Below are 25,461 nucleotides of genomic sequence, written 5' to 3' on the forward strand. Positions count from 1 at the left end.
TTTGATAATGGCCATTCTGACCGGCGTGAGGTGATACCTCATTGTAGTTTTGATTTGCATTTCTCTAATAATCAGTGATGTTGAGCATCCTTTCATGTGCCTCTTGGCCATGTCTTCCTTGGTGAAATGTCTATTTAGGTCTTCTGCCCATTTTTTAACTGGATTGTTTGTTTTTTTGATATTAAGCTCCATGAGCTGTTTCTATATTTTGGAGATTAATCCTTTGTTTGTTGTTTCATTTGCAAATATTGTCTCCCATTCTGAGGGTTGCCTTTTTGTCTTGTTTATGGTTTCCTTTGCTGTGCAAAAGCTTTTAAGTTCAATTAAGTCCCATTTGTTTATTTTTGTTTTTATTTCTGTTACTCTAGGAGTGGGTCAAAAAAGATCTTGCTGTGGTTTATGTCAAAGAGTGTGTTTTTCCTATGTTTTCCTCTAAAAGTTTTATAGTGTCTGGTCTTGCATTTAGGTCTTTAATCCATTAGGAGTTTATTTTTGTGTATGGTGTTAGGTAGTGTTCTAATTTCATTCTTTTACATGTAGCTGTCCAGTTTTCCCAGCACCACTTATTGAAGAGGCTATCTTTTCTCCATTGTATATTCTTGCCTCCTTTGTCATAAATTAGGTGCCCATATGTGCGTGGGTTTATCTCTGGGCATTCTATCCTGTACCATTGATCTACATTTCTGTTTTTGTGCCAGTACCATACTGTCTTGATTACTGTAGCTTTGTGGTATGGTTTGAAGTCGGGGCGCCTGATTCGTCCAACTCCGTTTTTCCTTCTCAAGATTGCTTTGGCTATTCGGGTCTTCTTCTCCATATGAATTGTAAGATTTTTTGTTCTAATTCTGTGAAGAATGACATTGGTAGTTTGATAGGGATTGCATTGAATCTGTAGATTGCTTTGGGTAGTATAGTCATTTTCACAGCGTTGATTCTTCCAATCCAGGAACATGGTCTATCTCTCCATCTGTTTGTATCATCTTTAATTTCTTTCATCCGTGTCTTATAATTTTCTGCATATAGGTCTTTTGTTTCCTTAGGTGGGTTTATTCCTAGGTATTTTATTCTTTTTGTTGCAGTGGTAAATGGGAGTGTTTCCTTAATTTCTCTTTCTGATTTTTCGTTGTTGGTGTATAGGAATGCCAGAGATTTCTGTGCATTAATTTTGTATCCTGCAACCTTACCAAATTCATTGATTAGTTCTAGTAGTTTTCTAGTGGCATATTTAGGATTTTCTATATATAGAATCATGTCATCTGCAAGCAGTGACAGTTTTATTTCTTCTTTTCCAATTTGTATTCCTTTTATTTCTTTTTCTTCTCTGATTGCTGTGGCTAAGACTTCCAAAACTATGTGGAATAAGAGTGGCAAGAGTGGACATCCTTGTCTTGTTCCTGATCCTAGTGGAAATGCTTTCAGTTTTTCACCGTTGAGTATGATGCTTGCTGTGGGTTTGTCATATATGGCCTTTATTATGTTGAGGTAGTTTCCCTCTATGCCCATTTTCTGGAGAGTTTTTGTCATAAATCGGTGTTGAATTTTGTCAAAAGCTTTTTCTGCATCTATTGAGATGATCATGTGGTTCTTATTCCTTAATTTGTTAGTGTGGTGTATCACATTGTTTGATTTGCATATATTGAAGAATCCTTGCATCCCTGGGGTAAATCCCACTTGATCATGGTGTATGATCCTTTTAATGTGCTGTTGGATTCTGTTTGGTAGTATTTTGTTCAGGATTTTTGCATCTATGTTCATCACTGATACTGATCTATAATTTTTGTGTGTGATATCTTTTTCTGGTTTTGGTATCAGGGTGATGGTGGCTTCGTAGAATGAATTTGGGAGTGTTTCTCCCTCTGCAATTTTTTGGAAGAGTTTGAGAAGGATAGGTGCTAGCTCTTCTCTAAATGTTTGATAGAATTCGCCTGTGAAGCCTTCTGATCCTGGACTTTTGTTTGTTGGAAGATTTTTAGTTGCAGCTTCAATTTCATTACATGTGATAGGTCTGTTTATATTTTCTAATTCTTCCTGGTTCAGTCTTGGAAAATTGTACCTTTCCAAGAATTTGTCCATTTCTTCATGGTTGTCCATTTTATTGGCATAAAGTTGCTTGTAGTAGTCTCTTATAATCCTTTGTATTTCTGCAGTGTCAGTTGTGATTTCTCCTTTTTCATTTCTAATTTTATTGATTTGTGTTCTCTCCCTTTTTTTCTTGATGAGTGTGGCTAAGAGTTTATCAATTTTGTTTATCTTTTCAAAGAACCAGCTTTTAGTTTTATTGATGTTTGCTATTGTTTTCTTCACTTCTATTTCATTTATTTCTGCTCTGATCTTTATGATTTCTTTCCTTCTACTGACTTTGGGTTTTCTTTGTTCTTCTTTCTCTAGTTATTTTAAGTGTAGGGTTAGATTGTTTATTTGAGATTTTTCTTGTTTCTTGAGGTGAGATTGAATTGCTATAAACTTCTGTCTTAGAACTGCTTTTGCTGCGTCCCATAGGTTTTGGGTTGTCATGTTTTCATTGTCATTTGTGTCTATGTATTTTTAATTTCTTCTTTGATTTCTTCAGTGATCTCTTGGTTATTTAGTAGTGCATGGTTTAGCCTCCATGTGTTTGTGTTTTTTGCAGTTTTTTCCTGTAATTAATTTCCAATCTCATAGTGTTGTGGTCAGAAAAGATGCTTGATACGATTTCAATTTTCTTGAATTTTCTGAGGCTTGATTTGTGACCCAAGATGTGATCTATCCTGGAGAATGTTCCGTGCGCACTTGAGAAGAACGTGTAATCTGCTGTTTTTGGATGGAATGTCCTATATATATCAATTAAATCTATCTGGTCTATTGTGTCATTTAAAGCTTGTGTTTCCTTATTTATTTTCATTTTGGATGATCTGTCCATTGGTGTAAGTGAAGTGTTAAAGTCCCCCACTATTATTGTGTTACTGTCGATTTCCTCTTTTATAGCTGTTAGCAGTTGCCTTATGTATTGAGGTGCTCCTATGTTGGGTGCATATATATTTATAATTGTTATATCTTCTTCTTGGATTGATCCCTTGATCATTATGTAGTGTCCTTCCTTGTCTCTTGTAACATTCTTTATTTTAAAGTCTATTTTATCTGATATGAGTATAGCTACTCCAGCTTTCTTTTGATTTCCATTTGCATGGAATATCTTTTTCCATCCCTTCCCTTTCAGTCTGTATGTGTCCCTAGGTCTGAAGTGGGTCTCTTGTAGACAGCATATATATGGGTCTTGTTTTTGTATCCATTCAGCCAGTCTATGTCTTTTGGTTGGGGCATTTAATCCATTTACATTCAAGGTTATTATTGATATGTATGTTCCTATTACCATTTTCCTAATTGTTTTGGGTTTGTTTTCGTGGGTCTTTTTCTTCTCTTGTGTTTCCCGCTTAGAGGAGTTTCTTTAGCATTTGTTGTAAAGCTGGTTTGGTGGTGCTGAATTCTCTTAGCTTTTGCTTGTCTGAAAAGCTTTTGATTTCTCCACCAAATCTGAATGAGATCCTTGCTGGGTAGAGTAATCTAGGTTGTAGGTTTTTCTCTTTCATCACTTTAAGTATATCCTGCCACTCCCTTCTGGCCTGCAGAGGTTCCACTGAAAAATCAGCTGATAACGTTATGGGGATTGCTTTGTATGTTATTTTTTGTTTTTCCCTTGCTGCTTTTAATATTTTTTCTTTGAATTTAATTTTTTTTTTTTAAATGGTAAGGAAGACTTTATTCAGGACTTTTTTTTTTTTTAATAAATGTATTTATTTTACTTTTGGCTGTGTTGGGTGTTCATTGCTGCGTGCGGGCTTTCTCTAGTTGCGGCGAGTGGGGGCTTCTCATTGCGGTGGCTTCTCTTGTTGCGGAGCACGGGCTCCAGGCACATGGGCTTCAGTAGTTGCGCACGTGCGTTCAGTAGTTGTGGCTCACGGGCTCTAGAGCACAGGCTCAGTAGTTGTGGGGCATTGGCTTAGTTGCTCCGCGGCATGCGGGATCCTCCCGGACCAGGGATCGAACCCGTGTCCCCTGCATTGGCAGGCGGACTCTCAACCACTGCGCCACCAGGGAAGCCCTGAATTTAATTTTTGTTAGTTTGATTAATATGTGCCTTGGTGTGTTTTTCCTAGGGTTTATCCTGTATGGGACTCTCTGTGCTTCCTGGACTTGGGTGACTATTTCCTTTCCCATGTTAGGGAAGTTTTCAACTATAATCTCTTCAAATATTTTCTCAGACCCTTTCTTTTTCTCTTCTTCTTCTGGGACCCCTATAATTCGAATGTTGGTGCATTTAGTGTTGTTCCAGAGGTCTCTGAGGTTGTCTTCAATTCTTTTCATTCTTCTTTCTTTATTCTGCTCCTTGGCAGTTATTTCCACCATTTTGTCTTCCAGCTCACTTATTCATTCTTTTGCCTCAGTTATTCTGTTATTGATTCCTTCTAGTGTATTTTTCATTTCAGTTATTGTGTTGTTCATCTCTGTTTGTTTTTCTTTAGTTCTTTTAGATCTTTGTTAAAGATTTCTTGTATTTTCTCAATCTGTGCTTCCATTCTATTTCCGAGATTCTGGATCATCTTTACTATCATTACTCTGAATTCTTTTTCAGGTAGATTGCCTGTTTCCTCTTCATTTATTTGGTCTTGTAGGTTTTTACCTTGCTCCTTCATTTGTGACATGTTTTTTTGCCGTCTCCTTTTTTTTTTCTTTATGAGTGGGATTGTATTCCTGTTTTACTGGTTGTTTGGCCTGAGGCTTCCAACACTGGAGTTTGTAGGCCATTGGGTAGAGCTGGGTCTTGGTGCTGAGATGGGGACTTCTGTGAGACCTCACTCCGGTGAATATTCCCTGGGGTCTGAGGTTCTCTGTTAGTCCAGTGGTTTGGACTCAGAGCTCCCACCACAGGAGCTTCCGCCCGACCCCAGGCTCACAAACCAAGATCCCGCAAGCCACGTGGAGTGGCAAAAAAAAAAAAGGGGCAGGATGGCGGGAGGCCTTGGCTGTGGAGGGCGGGGCCTAAGCAAGGGCGAGGCGAGGTTTGGGTGGTGGGTGGGGCCAATACTCAGGACCCACAGGGCTGGAAAAGGCCCTGGGGGCTGTGGGGGGTGGGGCTTAGGCTCAAGGAACAGAAGGGACACAGGTGTGCCCCCCGACCTCACCTGGGAGCCCAGCAGGCTTCCTGTGCCCGAGTGGGCAGGGCAGTCGCCCTCCATTCCTCTCCTGCTCCTCCTGGGTTGGCCCCTCCCACCTGCCACTCCTGATCTCCCCAGCCTCCCTCCTATGCCCCCAGGGCCCACACCGGCTGGATGGGGCTTTGGAGTGGGGGGAACCGGCCTGGGAGCTCAGCAGGCTCCCCAGCCCATGTGGGCCCGGCGATCACCCTCCGCTCTTCTCCCGCTCTTCCCGCAGGGTCCCTCCCACCTGCCTCTCCTGATCTCCCTGGCCTCAGGGGCGCTGATCCTGTCTGGCCTCCACTTCTCTTTCCCCCCTCAGTCCCCCTACGTCCTACCGGTTCACTCTCGGGTTCCTCCCGTCTCCTTGGGCGTCAGAGTCCCCCACCAGCGGCCGGCAGGCGCCCTAGTTGTGGGGAGACGCTAACTCCGCGTCTTCCCACACCGCCATCTTGACTCTGCCTCCTCAAAATTTTTTTTTTAATGAATATTCGCCCAAAACCTGGCTCAGCCATAAAAATATCAGCAAAGCAGTGTGGACCCTCAGCCTGCAAACCATTTGACTTCCAGGTGAGCCCACCCCACTATCCGAGTTGTGATATATACTCAAGTCAGCTTATTAGTCTGTTAGTTTCAGACAAGTGCTATATTGGAGAAGGTTAATCAGAAATGATGGCCTGAGTTTCACCTTTCATCAGTCCTAAGCCATTGCTTCTTTCCATTCCCATTTTTTTGTGATTATTCAGAGTTGTGCATATTTGTCTTACTAAATTTGCACAGTGCCAAAAAGGTGAAAAAAACTTTCAAAGGAGTCACGATCCAACCACCCAGAGGCCAGCACTGTTCATATTTGGTAAGATTGCTCTGCAGCGTTTTGTGCTGAATGTTTTTCTTTATGTGGCTGAGATAAATTTGGATCTATAATTTTACATTCTACTTACTTTGTTTAACAGTAAATATATGCAGTTACCCATGTCATTAAGAACTCTTTTAATATAATAAAATAAATTTGCAAGGATGTACTAAAATTATTATTTTTTAATCCCTACTTATTGGATATGTAGATATCCAAACTTTCTATAAATAGTGCTACAGTGAGCAACTTCGTGTATAAGGCTTCCTAATTATCTCCTCAGAATAGACGTCTAAAAAAAGTGAAATTATGAAGTCAAAGAGTCTAAGTCAAGGTATATGGTACTTTGTCCTGAAATACCTTCCAGCAGGAGCCAGTGAACACCCCCACCAGCTGTGTTTATAAGTTCCAGTGTCACCCTTGCCAGCATTGGGTACTACCAATTTGCTTTTTAAATTTTATTAATTTGATAGGCCGAGAAGTATGCCTTGTGTTGGTTTGTATTTCTTTAACTACTAGATAGACTGAACATTTTTTCTACTTTTAATGGCCATTTGCTTTTTTTCCTTTTGAGAATTATCAGGCAGGTCCTTTGAAACTTGGGGGTTTTTAAAGGGCAGTTATCATTATCATCTTCAATCAGTTGTGGATGCAGGGAGTGATTATGGTTTTCATCATCTATGGCTCCCTCCTGAGGTTAGGAAGCATAGTGTGCTGGAACCCTGTCTCGCCCTGACCTCATTTCTCAGGCAATTAAGGCTAAGGTGGTGTCTAATAATGACATGGCTGTCATCCCCTCTATTTACTTTTTAGCCCTCTGCAGTTTGCACAGTGTCACCCCGTTCATTATCTCAGGTTGAGCCTCATCACAGCCCCAGCATGTGATACCATCCCCCTTTTACAGATACAGAAACTCAGAAGCATGGGGTCATGCCTGGGACAGAGTGAGTAGTGGATTAGGGATTCGGGGTCCTCTGACCCCACCTCCCCACATCCAATGCTCTGTCCTCTTCCCTGCTGCCTTTAGGTGTGTGTTGATGGAATCCTGATGGCACTTTCCCAGCTGTCTTGGAAGAATGACTTGGAAGGATTGCGTGAAGGGAGACTCTTCTGCCCTCCCAAGTGTCCAGGAGGCCTCGTCAGCACTAGAGGTTCTCTGCTTGGGGATCTGGAAAGGGCAGTCCATGAAATAAAAGAAGAGAAAGTTTAAAGTCTAGGCTCATTTGGTGGAGCTTTTTTTTTTTTTTTCCACTCTTGGCAGAAAACAGTCTGCCAGAGATTATTCATTTTTAATTTGCTTTACATTTTGACCACATTTATTTCTTGGTTTAAAATATATATGTTTAATCTACACTGCTGCCCTCTGAGGTCAGGATATGCCGGCATCCTGCTGCCCACCCACAGCCCAATGTCAGCAGCAACCATCTGAGGTACAATTATCATCCTCGTTTTATAGATGAGGAAATTAAGGCCCAGAGAGATGAAGTATCTTGCTCAACGTCACCCAGCTAGTAAATGGGAGGGTTGGGATTTGAACCCAGGCTGTGTGATTCCAGTCTCTGTTCTTCACCTCTATATATCACTGCCTCTCGCCTACGTATTCAGTGAAGATGTTCTTTGGGCTTAAAAAAAATCCACATCCCCCCTCTTTTCCCATCTCAAAATATGTGTGTAAAGGGCAGCAACTAGGAGGGGGGTGTCTTCAAGGATGGGGTGAGAAGTAAATCACTGTGAAGACGAATCTGTCATCTTTTGGACAAAGGGGAGTAAAGGCAGTTCAAACTCTCACTCTGTATCAGAAAGTTCGGCTCCCTCTGAAGTCCCTGGAGATATGAGGGCTGGAAAGATGCACAGGGCAGGGTAGGAGACGTCCCTTCCGGGCTGAGTGACCCAGGGCAAGTCATTCTTGCTCCCTGGGTTCTGCTGCCCTTCCTCATCTGGGAAATTGGACCCCTGCATCTTGGGGGCCTCTCCAGCCCTGGCATGCTGTGTTTGTGGGTGCTGGGGGAGATTCTGACTCAGGATGTTTTTATTAAACTCAGTACTCTTTCAATTAGGTAATTTGTTTTCCCCAAGACGCCCATGGTTTTTTCAAGTATAAGTTAAGCGTTAAACAGCACTGTGTCAACTGAATTAATGGTTAAAAGATTTAACAAGACTTTCTGTGTCTGTCTTCAATTTCCTCCACAGGGACGCGAGAGACAAATTTTACAGGAAACCATTCACAACTTCCACTCTTCCTTCGAGAGCAGCGCCAGCAACACCAGGGCCCCTGGAAACAATCCCTGTACGTGACCTTCCTTCCTGTGGTCACCAACGTGAGCTTTCTGAATCGCAGTACCCCCTTCACATGGCCGGTGCTCCAGCCACCATCAGACCTTTCCCATTCCCTGAAACACTATGTTTTTGTCACACCGCTGTGCCTTAGTCCTTCTGCCTGGAACACCTGTCTTCCTTTCCCTGCTGTAGTAGTTGGTGATGCTTGTTGCTATAACAAACTCCAACACAGTAGAGACTTAAGCTCCCATACAATCCAGTATGGCTGCGTCCGCTCGGCAGAAGCACACGGTGATTCAGGGACCCAGCTCCTTTCATCTGTGGCTCTGCCATTCCTGGGGCCTCGGAGGCTTTGTTTCTGGCCGGCAGAGGGGAAGGGGATGGTGAAGAAGGCACAGCCATCTCTTCACTGCTTTGCTCTTAACTGCTCACATTCCATTGGTTCCTCCTGCTCACATTCTGTCGGCCACTCATAGTCACGTGGCCCCACGTGTAGTCGTTGTTCAGGTAGTGGCTTCACAGCAACAACTCTGTACTTAGATGGGGGAGCACATATTTTGGCAGTAGGTTAGCCACTCTTCCACATCTTCCCTTAGAACTTCTAGCTTGTCCCTAATGGTCCAAGTCACCTATCAGATGAAGCCTTTCTCAACTCCCTTACACAGAACTAACTCCTCCAGCCTCTGGGGCCCTTACTGCTCTGTGTGATAGCTCTGCTCTAGCACTTCACTGCACCTGCTGCAGCCAGCGTACAACAGCTGTTCAGGATGTATAGGTTGAATGCGTATTTCTTTCTTGCAAAGGCAGCCTTTCATGTAGGAAAAATGGCGAGGCCCAAGGTGTGATCTTGAGGGATCCCTTTTCCTTCCTGGCCTTCAGTTTCCTTGTCTGTCATCAGGCAAGACAATGCTCTGATATTCCATGCTGCTCACCCCATATCACAGTAGGGCTTTTCCACTTTGAGTGGGAGCAGAAGACCCTAATATATTACATTGTAGAAGGACTTGGGTACTCACATTTTCTAGGCAAAGAAGTGAAGAATTTAGAATTTCTTCTAAGGCTACATTCCTCAGAAGGGAATCAGCCTGTGTAGTTTTCTACCGTGTCATATTCTATGAAAGGGACTCTGACTTTTGAGTCCAGTAGGTTTCTGAAATGTCTTCAAGTGCGTAATTCATTTGACCAGCACCTCTGGGTGCTGGGGGTGCAGAGATGAGTCAGAGCCAGTCCCCACCCTTGAGGACCTGGACAGCAAGAGAAGAAAGGAATGGTGGTCCCAGCCTCGAGGGGCAGCACAGAAGAGTGGAGAGAGAGCGTGTGCTCTGGACTCAGGCTCAGGTTCTGGTTCAGCCCTGAGGCTAGCCAGCTGTGTGGCTAGGGATGGATAAGTCGGCGCTTAGAGCCAGTGTGCGTCAAACACTTGGTCTGTGGGACATGCGCAATGGATAGCGGCCTTTGCAGAGTTCTCATCTTTACCGTGAGCTCTGCCTGGCCGCATGCTGGTCTCCTTGGGAGATGTGGCCTCTCATCTCTCCCTCCCCCGGCCGTGAGTGCCCATTCACCCTCTGCTGGCTTCTAGAGGGAGTCCTGACCATGTTGCCTGGAGCCTCATCGTGTTCTCCCTCTGTCTGTTGATCCAATGGGTGCTGTTCCTCCTTCATCCTCCCATCTTCCCACCCATAAAAGCCAGCTTCCCACATGACTGGAGAGAAGAGGCTTTGTTTTAGCCATCACTGACAGACACCTTTATAAATGTTCCTCGCATCCCAACCTTCTTTAAGGAGACATAGTCATTGAGCACCTACTGTGTGCAGCAGCTGGAACCCAGTGTCATCTGTCCTCACCAGAAGCCTGGAGGCTGGCATGGTTTAACCTCATCCTGCACGCCGGGGAAACAGACACGGAGGACTGGAGCTGCATGCCAGTTCTCCAGCCCGGAAGGAGTAGAGCTGGCGGAGAACCGGATCTAGTGGGCTCTGAGCCCATGCTTTTGCCACCAATTCCTATAGACTCCTGGGGCTAGAGGCACCAGGGATTCTCGCTGTTTTAACGTACTCATATCTTCAGAGGCTGTCGATAGGCCTAGGGTTGTTTGCCCCTGGAATACACATGGGCTCCTGAGTGAGGTGCTGTGAGGTTTTGTGCCCACTCTTTGCTGTCCTTCTGGTCTTTTCATCACCCCTATATTTGTGCAGCTTTCACTTGGGTAAGTTTGATTGAATCCCTATGATTGAATACCTGTGATACACAGGAGCTGTGCTGGGGGTCAGCATCCCACAAATGCACACCTCCACGATCTCATCTAATGACCCCAGACAGAGCAGGGCTTATTATTCTCATTTTGCAGATGGGAAAACAGGCTCAGGACAGATGCCTTTTTTGTCTTTTTCACTGGATTCAGTGGTTCTAAGGTTTTTTCTCCCAGGCAGTTTGTGGGCTGGTTGGTGAGAGATCCCCGGCACCCTTTCCGGACCATGATCACCCCCTTCCTGGTGATACTCCAGGAGGCTATTCTGGTCCACAGTGTTTTCCTTGCTTGATGACCATCAGCATTTCCCAAAGTGTGTTCCTTGGAACCCTAGTTCCACAGGATGTTAATAGGTTTTTCATAAAGAAAAAAAAGGGGGAGGAAATGTATACATGACAGTGGGGTGAGGCTCTGTGATCAATAAGTTTGGCAGACACTGGGTTAAAGCCCAGTTACATGATGCTTGCTGCAGGACACCTCAGAATCCTTATCACGCCACACATGGGGGCGTGTCTCTTCAAGGGGGCCATGCAGCTTGTAGCATTTCCCATACGTTAGATCACAGAATGCTGTTTCATGGCACTCTTGCAAGACTGAGGTTCATTGGACACCATTAGGGAAGCCCTGCTTTGACTGGGCAGTGGCAGTCATGAGGCCTCACAGCACCTGGGAGTGGGCCCAAGGGGCCCTCGAGGCCTTCAGCTGGATCAGGGGTCTTTGGTAATTGCTTCTTTTCTTTCCAGCAGCTCTCTGCTTGGCAGTGGGACATCACGGTGAGGGAGTCCCCTGACTGAGAGAACCAGGATCCTGCTCATAGGGCTCTGCATCCAGGGCATCTCCTGCAGGGTCAGGGACATCATTTCCCAGTGTTGTTGCAGTGTCCTGCCTGGCAAGTGCTGGGTGTCTAAGCCCTGTCCCCCCAATGGCCAGGAGAAGGTTCCCACCTCCCTGCTTCAGTGCCAGACCATTACATGGAGGCTGCAAGTTTTGCCAGGAAAACATTTACTTTTTCATTCACTACATATTTACTGAGCATTTACCCTGTGCCCACCCTGTGCTTGTGCTTTGGATCCAGAGATGAAAAACACTCATCTCTGCCCTCAAAGAATCCACAGTATCTTAGAGGAGACAAGCATGTAAGTCAGACGTTGTAGTGCCTGTAAGGAGTCTTACAGTAAAGGCGTGTGCTGGGCCCACAGCTCTGAGGACGTCGTGCGTGATGGCTCAGGTTCGGCCTGGGTGGGCCCCATTGGAAAGACTGGGTCTGAAAGGGTAAGTCAGCACAGCTGGCAGGTGGGGAAGAGAAAGGGCTCCCCAGATGGGGGGACAGTGTGTGAGAAGGCAGGCGGCATATAACAGTTCTGGGTTAAATATTATCGGGGGTTAAGTTAGATACCTGTTATTCCAATTTTTGGTTCTTTTCTTTGAAATGCATAGCAGCAGTCTGTTACCTGGAAGAGCACTGAATCTATAGTCAGTCCTAGCACTGGGTTTTGGCTCAGCCACTTCTTAATGGGTAACATATTTCTTCCATTCCTTGAACCTCAGTTTCCCTTTCAGTTACACGGGGATAGTACTCCCCAAGGCACTGAGGATCAGATGAAGGTGAAAGCCCTTTTCACACCATGTGGAGCTCTGCAGATGTGAGAAATCTCCACGATGGTCACCTGTTTGAAATCCTCTGTTTCTGTTTCTCCCCCGCCCCACCCCGCCTCCCGCTTGCCCTGCTGTAGCCAGGGCTGGGTGGGCAAGGCCAGAAGCAGCAGCCTCCAGCCAGAGGTGGCAGCAGCTTAGGTGGCTCTGCTGGTATCGGAGCCCCGAGGAAGTGAGGGTTGGTGGTGAATCCCCACCCTCCAGCTGTGGCTGACTCTGGTGTTTGTGTCACTGGGATTCCCAGCAAGGTGGACAGAAAGAAGGGAGGCCTTCCAGCCTGATCACAGGGGCTGATCCAGGGGGCAGAGAGGAAGCAGGAAACCCCTCCAGTTTGCTCTTGCCTCAGAGCTGCCTAAGGACAGTGCCGTGCAGGCCAGGCCCGGGCTAGACAGCTGTGAACATCTACGCTGACCTTCCAAGAAAGCACCTCTTGAGGGCTTGGGACCCTTCCTGGGAAGATTCTGCAGCCCAGACTGAAGGTGTTGTGAAGCACCATCTGTGCTTTGTTCAGGCAAGGTAATCATGTCTCATTAACCAACAGATCCTGTTCAGCATGTAAGGAGACCTGATGCTTTCCCTGACAAAGTCGATACCAGATTCTGAAGGACTGGCCAGGGACTGAATCTCCTCCCTGGGGGAGGTGGGTGGTGAGTCCCCTCTTCAGCTTCCTTTCTAAGGTGGGGACCCCCCAGGGCCCCTCCTCAGGGCCCTCCCTACCCAGTGGGTTGAGCCAGCCCCCATGAGTCTTAGTTCCTGTTGGAGCTGCCTCCCTAGGGCTCATAGACACAGGGCACGGCCATCCTCTTCTGGGAGACCTTGTTCCCACTGTCCAGGTGGCTGGGGTAGGGTTTGGCCTCAGCAGGGCCACTGGATCCTTTGATAAGAGACCAAGGTGCTGTTTTGTTTCAGCTCTACTGTGTGTTTCCATGTTCCTTAACATCCAACACTTCTTTTTGTTACTATTTTATTGTTTTTCCATACAGGGATTTGATTCTTTGAAGGATTTTTGTTTGCCAAATGTATATTAAATAATGGTGAGTTTGTCTTCTCACTTTGATTTTGCTCATCGAAGGTATAAAATGCTGCTCAGATTTCTTCCAGTGAGAACTGTTATGGAGCAAGTGCCTATGGTGTGCTGGGCGCTTCCATTGCCTCACCTCCTTCATGATAATCTTGTGAGGCAGCCTTAAAACCCCCTTTCTACCAATTTGGTGAGTGTGGCACACAGATATTAACCTCACCAAGGTCACCTTGTAACAGGCGATGGTCGATTTGAATGCAGGCCTCATCTGTCACTTCTCTCCATGCTGTCTTGCTGCCTTTCAGCACAGAGAGAAATGTTGAATTGGGATAAGCCCAGCCAACACAAAACAAATAAAACCTTGTTAGTCTGTATGGCTTGTTCACAATTTTTTTTTTTTTTTTTTTGGTGGGGCGGTGTTTATGAAATACTATAATACTATACATATATGGCTTGGAGATTCTCTTTGTTTCTGCTGAGAGTCTTTACAAGTCGGGGGCTCCCTCATCTCCACCTCTTCTGCTCTCAGTGTCTCATGTTGGCTGTGCTCAGCCCTATAGAGCATTCAGGAAGCAGAAGGTAGCATGGGTCCCAGGCCCAAAACAGGAGGAATGAGGCCAAGGTCTGTGGGGCCCCAGAGTGGGGAGCAAAGATACTGGGGAGACCATGGGAGTAGGGCCAGCACTCCATGAGGAAGAACATTCCAGGGACCAGGGCTACCTAGAAGGGAGAGCATCCCCCAGATGAGCCCCAGAGGCTGGTCAAGCCCAGGGCAGCTGGAGAGGGGAACTCAGACTTTAGATGAAGATTGGACCAGGCAAGTGGTTCCCAAACGACCCAATGGTGGAGGTGATAGGAGAAAAACAAGTACAAGGCAATGAGTTTACCTGACACTAAATATACTCATTTTATGGGTTTGGCCTTGATCCTGACACAAGTCCCTATTACTTTGAGGGGAGAGGGTGGTGGTAGTGGTGGTTTTAGTTTCATGGATGTGTGAAATCCAAAAGTCTGAGAAACATTGCTCTAGGTCACCTTTGAGGTCCCTTCCAGCCTCCTGAGTCTGTGAAAATCTATAAAAAGAAGGGGGAGTGGTTCCTCAGTAAGTTAAACATCGAACAACCATATGACCCAGCAACTCTACTCCTAGGTAATATACCCAAAAGAATTGAAAATAGGTATTCAAATAAAAACTTGTATGCAGATATTCATAGCAGCACAATTCACAACAGCCACAAGGTGGTAATAATCCAGATGGCCATCAACAGATGAATGGATAAACAAAATTTGGGATTGTCCACACAACGGAATATTGTTCAGCCATGGAAGTAGTGATCCACACTACAACATGGAGGAAACTTGAAAACATTGTGCTAAGTGAAAGAAGCCAGACACAAAAGACCACGTATTATGTGATTCCATTTATATGAAATGTACAGAATAGGCCAATCCATAGGGATGGAAAGCTGAGATTTAGGGACTGAGGAAATGGGGAGCCACTGCTTAATGGGTAGGCGATTTCCTTTTGGGGTCATGAAAAAGTTCTGGAACTAGATAATGGTGATGGTGGTACAACATTGTGGATGTGCTTAATGCCAGGCCACACTTTAAAATGGGTAAAATGGTAAGTTTTATATTTTTTTTGCTATAATTTTAAAAGAAGGAAGAAAAGGGGACCTCATGACCTGGCTGGTCTTCCACCCTTCTGTCAGTGTTCACCTTCTCCACCTTGTCCTTCAAGGTGAAGGATACATCACCATTGTAGGGTCTTGCTCTCCCTCCCCTCTCCCCCCCTCCCCCCGACACGTGTACGTATACACACCTTTCTGTCCCCTTCATCAGAGGGGTCTAGATGGGCTGCCGGTCTCAACCAGAGCCCCACACAGAAAATGCTCAGGAATAAGGTGGGGCCGCCCTTGTCCTGGCTCTGCGGGAGGCAAGCCCCTCGGGAAGGTGGGAACGCTCCCTGAGGCACTACGTGCTCCCGGCCCTCCAGCTACTCCTCTGGCTCTCATTTCCTATCTCCAGGGGGCTGGGGGTTTCTCCGCTTCACTTGCTCGCAGCTCTTTCAACAGAATAATTGTCTTCACTTTCCTCACAATAAGAAACACTCCCTTTGGGTCACAGACGACGGTTTTCTGAAGCGCTTCGGCGTTGGCCTCAACACTCGCTCCACCGAGGGGCCCCAGCCCCAGCGACGCCCACTTCCGCCCACTTCCGCCACCAGCCCCTGCGCTTCCGGTGACACGGCCCCAGCCTTCCTCCGCGCAGTCCCGCTTTCTCTGCCGTGTCACAGGTGTCCCTCCCGATACCAGTGCCTAAACCACGTTCTGCAGGCAGTGGCCACGCAGAGTCTTCTCCTGGGGAACCCGGCCTGTGAGCCGGAGCTTTGTAAGTGTAAGGCTGCGCGTGTGTGGAGAGGAACTTCAGCCATAAAGAAGGACCTAGAACTGGAGACTTCACACTAATGTTCCCGCAGGTTCTGTAGCTTGACTTCATCCATGAGGGGGCCTCAGGGCAGACTGATTTTACTAACTCCTCATGAGGGACAGTGGCCGAGAACCTGAGTCAGACAGAATCCTCCGAGGGAATGTCCGTCAGGCCACCTGGAGCCGCAGGCTCGCGGGGAGGCCGTGTGCATGGTGACAGCTTCCTCAGGTAAGCGAACTCTGTTTCTCGCCGTCGGACGGAACGAGGGTTGACGCACTCATTCAGCAGACAGCCGCTGATGGGGCACTGGGGATGCCCAGAGGGCAAATCAAAGCCCCTGCCTTTGTGGAACTTATGATCCACTGGGGTGATGATAATCCTGGCTCCCAGGGCAGGACAAGGGTTAACTGAGATAATGCGAGTCAAGTGCTCAGCACTGTGCCGGGTACAGGATAAGTGTCTTGGGGCATCAGCCGGTTCTAATTGCTCATTCCCTCTCCCCGTTCCTTGAGGGTCAGGGCCACATGAGCTCTTCCTCACCAGCTGCAATGCAGGGGGACGTTGTGCTCTGCTGGGGCCGCAACTCATTAACGCAGCCGCGTTAATGAACCCTGAGCTGGTAGCAGTCAGAGGAGCTAGGTCATGGACCTGCGACAGGGCCAGGGATGCACCGGCCAAATGAACTGAAAGAATGACGGAAAATATTTGTTTATTGCATAGCAATGAATTTAACACACGTAACTCAGTTTACAACCCACAATTGTATAAGGAAGAATTTAAAGCAAAGAAAGAATTGGAGAAAAAAGCACAAGATGCAGACTGTGTTCTTTAGACCTGTGGAATAGCTGTCTCTACTTTGATCCACTTAGCATTCTTGGATCACATTGTTTTTTGTGGTTGTTTTTTTACTTAAAAGTTTTATTTTTATTTTTAAACAATTGTACAAGTCATTATCAGTGAGTATAATTTGATATACATAATGTAACACACTGACGTTTTTACATCTATTGAGCTTCAAGATCAGATATAGCTTTCCCCAGAGTCCCGTGGGGGGTTCCAGGATGCACAGAGCCTGGGGCTGTGGCCCTAAGGAGCTCTTGCCTGGCAGAAATTTCCCACCTGGAAAAAACCTCCCTGCTGACATTTCCAGTGGGCTTTCCAAGTTTCTTGAACTTTCAACTAAGCTTATAACCGGAGGCCTATGGGCATTGCACTCTGCTTTATTTGTTTGTTTGTTTATCTGAAGTATAGTTGATTTACAATATTGTGTTATTTTCTGTGTACAGCAAATTGATTCAGTTATTCTTTTTCATATTCTTTTTCTGTTATAGTTTATTACAAGATATTGAATATAGTTCCCTGTGCTATACAGTAGGACCTTGTTGTTTATCTATTTTATATATAGTAGTTTGTATCTGCTAATCCCAAACTCCTAATTTATCCCTCCTTCCCCCTTTCCTCTTTGGTAACCATAAGTTTCTATGTCTGTGAGTCTGTTTTGTAAATAAGTTCATTGGTATCATATTTTACATTCCACATATAATGAGTATCATATGGTATTTGTCTTTGTCTGGTTTCCTTCACTTAGTGTGATAATCTCTAGGCCCATCCATGTTGCTGGAAATGGCATTATTTCATTCTTTTTTATGGCTGTGTAGTATTCCATTATATATATATATACCACATCTTCTTTATCCATTCATCTGTTGATGGACATTTAGGTTGCTTCGATGTCTTGGCTATTGTAAATAGTGCTGCTATGAGCATAGGGATGCATGTATCTTTTCGAATTAGAGTTTTCCTCTTTTCTGGATATATGCCCAGGAATAGGATTGATGGATCATGTGGTAGCTCTATTTTTAGGTTTTTTTTATTTAACGTCTTTATTGGAGTATAATTGCTTTACAATGGTGTGTTAGTTTCAGCTTTATAACAAAGTGAATCAGTTATACTTATACATATGTTTGCATATCTCTTCCCTCTTGCATCTCCCTCCCTCCCACCCTCCCTATCCCACCCCTCTAGGTGGTCACAAAGCACCGAGCTGATCTCCCTGTGCTATGCGGTTGCTTCCCACTAGCTATCTATTTTACGTTTGGTAGTGTATATATGTCCATGCCACTCTCTCACTTTGTCACAGCTTACCCTTCCCCCTCCCCATATCCTCAAGTCCATTCTCTAGTAGGTCTGTGTCTTTATTCCCGTCTTGCCCCTAGGTTCTTCATGACTTTTTTTTTTTCCTTAGATTCCATATATATGTGTTAGCATACTGTATTTGTTTTTCTCTTTCTGACTTACTTCACTCTGTATGACAGACTCTAATCCATCCACCTCACTACAAATACCTCCATTTCGTTTCTTTTTATGGCTGAGTAATATTCCATTGTATATATGTGCCACATCTTCTTTATCCATTCATCCGATGGTGGACACTTAGGTTGCTTCCATGTCCTGGCTATTGTAAATAGAGCTGCAATGAACATTGTGGTACATGACTCTTTTTGAATTATGGTTTTCTCAGGGTGTATGTCCAGTAGTGGGATTGCTGGGTCGTATGGTAGTTCTATTTTTAGTTTTTTAAGGAACCTCCATACTGTTTTCCATAGTGGCTGCACCAATTTACATTACAGTGTAAGAGGGTTCCCTTTTCTCCACATTCTCTCCAGCATTTATTGTTTGTAGACTTTTTAATGATGGCCATGCTCACCAGTGTGAGGTGATACCTCATTGTAGTTTTGATTTGCATTTCTCTAATGATTAGCAATGTCGAGCATCTTTTCATGTGCCTGCCATCTATATGTCTTCTTTGGAGAAATGTCTATTTAGATCTTCTGCTCATTTTTTGATTGGGTTTTTTTGTTTTTTTTGTTATTCAGTTGTGTGAGCTGTTTGTATATTTTGGAAATTAAGCCCTTGTCGGTCATATCATTTGCAAATATTTTCTCCCAGTCTTTAGATTGTCTTTTTGTTTTGTTTATGGTTTCCTTTGCTGTGCAAAAGCTTATAAGTTTGATTAGATCCCATTTGTTTATTTTTGCTTTTATTTCTATTGCCTTGGGAGACTGATGTAAGAAAACATTGCTATGATTTACATCAGAGAGTGTTTTGCCAGTGTTCTCTTCTAGGATTTTTATGGGGTCATGTCTTATATTTAAGTCTTTAAGCCATTTTGAGTTTATTTTTGCGTATGGTGTGAGGGAGTATTCTAACTTCATTGGTTTACATTCGGCTGTCCAGCTTTCCCCCACCAGTTGCTAAAGAGACTGTCTTTTCTCCACTGTATATTCTTGTCTCCTTTGTCAGAGTTTAATTGACTGTAGGTGTGTGGGTTTATTTCTGGGCTCTCTGTTCTGTTCCATTGATCCATATGTCTGTTTTTGTGCCAATACCACACTGTTTTGATTACTGTAGCTTTGTAGTATTGTCTGAAGTCTGGGAGCGTTATGCCTCCAACTTTGTTCTTTTTCCTCAAGATTGCTTTGGCAATTCTGGGACTTTTATGTTCCATATAAATTTTAGGATTATTTGTTCTAGTTATGTAAAAAATGTCATGGGTAATTTGATAGAGATCACGTTAAATCTGTAGATTGCTTTGGATAGTAAGGCCATTTTAACAATATTAATTCTTCCAATCCAAGAGCATGGGATAACTTTCCATTTCTTTGAATCGTCTTCAGTTTCCTTTATCAATGTTTTATAGTTCTCAGCATAAAGGTCTTTTACCTCCTTGGTCAGGTTTATTCCTAAGTATTTTTTTAATGCAATTTTAAAAGGGATTTTTTTTTTTTTACTTTCCCTTTCCGATATTTCATTGTTAGTGTAAAGAAATGCAACAGGTTTCTGTATGTTAATCTTGTTTCCTGCTACCTTACTGAATTCGTTTATCAGTTCTAATAGTTTTTGTGTGAAGTCTTTAGGGTTTTCTAAATATAATATCATGTCATCTGCGTATAGTGACAATTTTACCTCTTCCCTACCAATTCGAATACCTTTTATTTCTTTTTCTTGTCTATTTGCTCTGGCTAGGACTTCCAATACTGTGTTGAATAGAAGAGGTAAGAGTGGGAATCCTTGTCTTGTTCCAGATTTTAGCAGGAAGTCTTTCAGCTTTTCACCATTGAGTATTTTAATTTATTTTATTAAAAAAAAATTATTTTTAAAGATTTTTTTTGATGTGGACCATTTTTAAAGTCTTTATTGAATTTGTTATAATATTGCTTCTGTTTTATGTTTTGGTTTTTTGGCTGCGAGGCACATGGGGTCTTAGCTCCCCGATCAGGGATTGAACCTACACCCCCTGCACTGGAAGGCAAAGTCTTAACCACTGGACTGCCAGGGAAGTCCCACCGTTGAATATTATATTGGCTGTGGGTTTGTCATAAATAGCTTTTTTTATGTTGAGATATGTTCCCTCTATACCCACTTTGGTAAGAGTGTTTGTCATGAGTGGATGTTGAATTTTATCAAATGCTTTTTCTGCATCTATTTTTTTTTCACACACACACTGTATTTTATTTTTACAGGAGATAAATAGACTGACACCAAGCATTGTACATGGATGACCACAACAAAAGCAACAATGATTGCAATTACCAAACATGAAACACACTCATACTATGTCATAATATTGACATTCAGTCCAGTAATCCTCCACTGTAACAGCTCCTTTACTTTGCAGTGAAAATTGATTTGTATATTCTTTGCCTCTGTGTCCTTGTCAGATTTTTTTTTTTTTAATTCAGGCAGAAAGTCACAAAAATTATACTCATCCTCATCAGTTCACTCAGTCCCATGTAATTAATTTTTTTTTCATCTTGATCTTTTGTTAGCACTTTTATGAGTTCATCAGTTTTTCATTAGAGTTCTGAAAATGCTTATTCAATCAGTTCAGCAGTACAGTCAGTTACCAGAAACCTGTACTTGTCAGAGTCTTTTCCATGAATTTCTTGAAGATGAAACCCTTTTATAGGAACATATTTGCAAAAGGATCAGAGTACACCCAGAACTGTCTGTAAATGACAAAAGACTTAAAAATGACCACAGTTAAAGATTTGATGAAAGTTCATAATAATGCAGTTGACAAGAAAATTAGTTATTTCTGAGATATACATTTTAAAGTAATAACTAGGATTATGACTTATAATATTATACCAGAACATATAAGATTTTTAGAAATTTCATGTAATGTCTGAAACATTTATATTAACATATTTCCATACAAATAACCCAATGAAAGTTTAGTATTAGTTGTTTTGATTGTTTTTTTATACTGCAGGTTCTTATTAGTCATCAATTTTATACACATCAGTGTATACATGTCAATCCCAATCGCCCAATTCAGCACACCACCATCCCCACCCCACCGCAGTTTTCCCCCCTTGGTGTCCATATGTCCGTTCTCTACATCTGTGTCTCAACTTCTGCCCTGCAAACCGTCTCATCTGTACCATTTTTCTAGGTTCCACATACATGCGTTAATATACGATATTTGTTTTTCTCTTTCTGACTTACTTCACTCTGTATGACAGTCTCTAGATCCATCCACGTCTCAACAAATGACTCAATTTCGTTCCTTTTTATGGCTGAGTAATATTCCATTGTATATATGTACCACAACTTCTTTATCCATTCGTCTGTTGATGGGCATTTAGGTTGCTTCCATGACCTGGCTATTGTAAATAGTGCTGCAATGAACATTCGGGTGCATGTGTCTTTTTGAATTACGGTTTTCTCTGGGTATATGCTCAGTAGTGGGATTGCTGGGTCATATGGTAATTCTATTTTTAGTTTTTTAAGGAACCTCCATATTGTTCTCCATAGTGGCTGTATCAATTTACATTCCCACCAACAGTGCAAGAGGGTTCCCTTTTCTCCACACCCTCTCCAGCATTTGTTGTTTGTAGATTTTCTGATGATGCCCATTCTAACTGGTGTGAGGTGATACCTCACTGTAGTTTTGATTTGCATTTCTCTAATAATTAGTGATGTTGAGCAGCTTTTCCTGTGCTTCGTGGCCGTCTGTATGTCTTCCTTGGAGAAATGTCTATTTAGGTCTTCTGCCCATTTTTGGATTGGGTTGTTTGTTTCTTTAATATTGAGCTGAATGAGCTGTTTATATATTTTGGAGATTAAGCCTTTGTCCGTTGATTCGTTTGCAAATATTTTCTCCCATTCTGAGGGTTGTCTTTTTGTCTTGTTTATGGTTTCCTTTGCTGTGTAAAAGCTTTGAAGTTTCATTAGGTCCCATTTATTTATTTTTGTTTTTATTTCCATTACTCTAGGAGGTGGATCAAAAAAGATCTTGCTGTGATTTATGTCAAAGAGTGTTCTTCCTATGTTTTCCTTTAAGAGTTTTATAGTGTCCAGTCTTACATTTAGGTCTCTAATCCATTTTGAGTTTATTTTTGTGTATGGTGTTAGGGAGTATTCAAATTTCATTCTTTTACATGTAGCTGTCCAGTTTTCCCAGCACCACTTATTGAAGAGACTGTCTTTTCTCCATTGTATATCTTTGCCTCCTTTGTCATAGATTAGTTGACCATAGGTGCGTGGGTTAATCTCTGGGCTTTCTATCTTGTTCCATTGATCTATGTTTCTGTTTTTGTGCCAGTACCATATTGTCTTGATTACTGTAGCTTTGTAGTATAGTCTGAAGTCAGGGAGTCTGATTCCTCCAGCTCCATTTTTTCCCCTCAAGACTGCTTTGGCTATTCGGGGTCTTTTGTGTCTCCATACAAATTTTAAGATGATTTGTTCTAGCTCCGTAAAAAATGCCATTGGTAATTTGATAGGGATTGCATTGAATCTGTAGATTGCTTTGGGTAGTAGAGTCATTTTCACAATGTTGATTCTTCCAATCCAAGAACATGGTATATCTCTCCATCTGTTGGTATCATCTTTAATTTCTTTCATCAGTGTCTTATAGTTTTCTGCATACAGGTCTTTTGTCTCCCTAGGTAGGTTTATTCCTAGGTGTTTTATTCTTTTTGTTGCAATGATAAATGGGAGTGTTTCCATAATTTCTCTTTCAGATTTTTCATCATTAGTGTATAGGAATGCCAGAGATTTCTGTGCATTAATTTTGTATCCTGCAACTTTACCATATTCATTAATTAGCTCTAGCAGTTTTCTGGTGGCAGTTTTAGGATTCTCTATGTATAGTATCATGTCATCTGCAAACAGTGACAGTTTTACTTCTTCTTTTCCAATTTGTACTCCTTTTATTTCTTTTTCTTCTCTGATTGCTGTGGCTAGGACTTCCAGAACTATGTTGAATAATAGTGGCGAGAGTGGACATCCTTGTCTCGTTCCTGATCTTAGAGGAAATTCTTTCGGTTTTTCACCATTGAGAATGATGTTTGCTGTGGGTTTGTCATATATGGCCTTTATTATGTTGAGGTAGGTTCCCTCTATGCCCTCTTTCTGGAGAGTTTTTATCATAAATGGGTGTTGAATTTTGTCAAAAGCTTTTTCTGCATCTATTGAGATGATCATATGGTTTTTATTCTTCAATTTGTTAATATGGTGTATCACATTGATTGATTTGTGTATATTGAAGAATCCTTGCATCCCTGGGATAAATCCCACTTGATCGTGGTGTATGATCCTTTTAATGTGTTGTTGGATTCTGTTTGCTAGTATTTTGTTGAGGATTTTTGCATCTATATTCATCAGTGATATTGGTCTGTAATTTTCTTTTTTTGTAGTGTCTTTGTCTGGTTTTGGTATCAGGGTGATGGTGGCCTCATAGAATGAGTTTGGGAGTGTTCCTTCCTCTGCAATTTTTTGGAAGAGTTTGAGAAGGATGGGTGTTAGCTCTTCTCTAAATGTTTGATAGAATTCACCTGTGAAGCCATCTGGTCCTGGACTTTTGTTTGTTGGAAGATTTTTAATCACAGTTTCAATTTCATTATTTGTGATTGGTCTGTTCATATTTTCTATCTCTTCCTGGTTCAGTCTTGGAAGGTTGTACCTTTCTAAGAATTTGTCCATTTCTTCCAGGTTGTCCATTTTATTGGCATAAAGTTGCTTGTAGTAGTCTCTTAGGATGCTTTGTATTTCTGCGGTGTCTGTTGTAACTTCTCCTTTTTCATTTCTGATTTTATTGATTTGAGTCCTCTCCCTCTTTTTCTTGATGAGTCTGGCTAATGGCTTATCAATCTTGTTTATCTTCTCAAAGAACCAGCTTTTAGTTTTATTGATCTTTGCTATTGTTTTCTTTGTTTCTATTTCATTTATTTCCGCTCTGATCTTTATGATTTCTTTCCTTCTGCTAACTTTGGGTTTTGTTTGTTCTTCTTTCTCTAGTTTCTTTAGGTGTAAGGTTAGATTGTTTACTTGAGATTTTTCTTGTTTCTTTAGGTAGGCTTGTATAGCTATAAACTTCCCTCTTAGAACTGCTTTTGCTGCATCCCATAGGTTTTGGGTCATCGTGTTTTCATTGTCATTTGTCTCTAGGTATTTTTTGATTTCCTCTTTGATTTCTTCAGTGATCTCTTGGTTATTTAGTAACGTATTGTTTAGCCTCCATGTGTTTGTGTTTTTTACATTTTTTTCCCTGTAATTCATTTCTAATCTCATAGCGTTGTGGTCAAAAAAGACGCTTGATATGATTTCAATTTTCTTAAATTTACTGAGGCTTGATTTGTGCCCCAAGATGTGATCTATCCTGGAGAATGTTCTGTGCACATTTGAGAAGAACGTGTAATCTGCTGTTTTTGGATGGAATGTCCTATAAATATCAGTTAAGTCCATCTTGTTTAATGTATCATTTAAAGCTTGTGTTTCCTTATTTATTTTCATTTTGGATGATCTGTCCATTGGTGTAAGTGAGGTGTTAAAGTCCCCCACTATTATTGTGTTACTGTCAGTTTCCTCTTTTATCGCTGTTAGCAGTTGCCTTATGTATTGAGGTGCTCCTATGTTGGGTGCATATATATTTATAATTGTTATATCTTCTTCTTGGATTGATCCCTTGATCATTATGTAGTGTCCTTCCTTGTCTCTTGTAACATTCTTTATTTTAAAGTCTATTTTATCTGATATGAGTATAGCTACTCCAGCTTTCTTTTGATTTCCATTTGCATGGAATATCTTTTTCCATCCCCTCACTTACAGTCTGTATGTGTCCCTAGGTCTAAAGTGGGTCTCTTGTAGACAGCATATATATGGGTCTTGTTTCTGTATCCATTCAGCAAGCCTGTGTCTTTTGGTTGGAGCATTTAATCCATTCACGTTTAAGGTAATTATCGATATGTATGTTCCTATGACCATTTTCTTAATTGTTTTGGGTTTGTTTTTGTAGGTCCTTTTCTTCTCTTGTGTTTCCCACTTAGAGAAGTTCCTTTAGCATTTGTTGTAGAGCTGGTTTGGTGGTGCTGAATTCTCTTAGCTTTTGCTTGTCTGTAAAGCTTGTGATTTCTCCATCAAATCTAAATGAGATCCTTGCCGGGTAGAGTAATCTTGGTTGTAGGTTCTTCCCTTTCATCACTTTAAGTATATCATGCCACTCCCTTCTGGCTTGTAGAGTTTCTGCTGAGAAATCAGCTGTTAACCTTATGGGAGTTCCCTTGTATGTTATTTGTCGTTTTTCCCTTGCTGCTTTCAATAATTTTTCTTTGTCTTTAATTTTTGCCAATTTGATTACTATGTGTCTCGGCATGTTTCTCCTTGGGTTTATCCTGTATGGGACTCACTGCGCCTCCTGTACTTGGGTGGCTATTTCTTTTCCCATGTTAGGGACGTTTTCGATTATAATCTCTTCAAATATTTTCTCGGGTCCTTTCTCTCTTCTCCTTCTGGGACCCCT

The 25,461-nt window shown here is 42.6% G+C and overlaps 1 protein-coding gene across 2 annotated transcripts in view; it reads left to right on the plus strand.

The window, feature by feature from the left end:
• The window catches only part of ANKS6 (ankyrin repeat and sterile alpha motif domain containing 6), a 62,345-nt gene extending 48,748 nt beyond the window's left edge, over window positions 1–13,597 (plus strand). For both annotated transcript variants that reach the window (XM_068552596.1, XM_068552597.1), the window contains exon 15: window positions 8,215–13,597. In XM_068552596.1, coding sequence (XP_068408697.1) covers window positions 8,215–8,319 — 105 coding nt within the window. In that variant the 3' untranslated portion in view covers window positions 8,320–13,597. The remainder of the gene's footprint in view (window positions 1–8,214) is intronic.
• Window positions 13,598–25,461: the final 11,864 nt, after the last annotated feature.

Source organism: Eschrichtius robustus, chromosome 10 (assembly GCF_028021215.1).
Source record: "Eschrichtius robustus isolate mEscRob2 chromosome 10, mEscRob2.pri, whole genome shotgun sequence".
NCBI lineage: Eukaryota > Metazoa > Chordata > Mammalia > Artiodactyla > Eschrichtiidae > Eschrichtius > Eschrichtius robustus.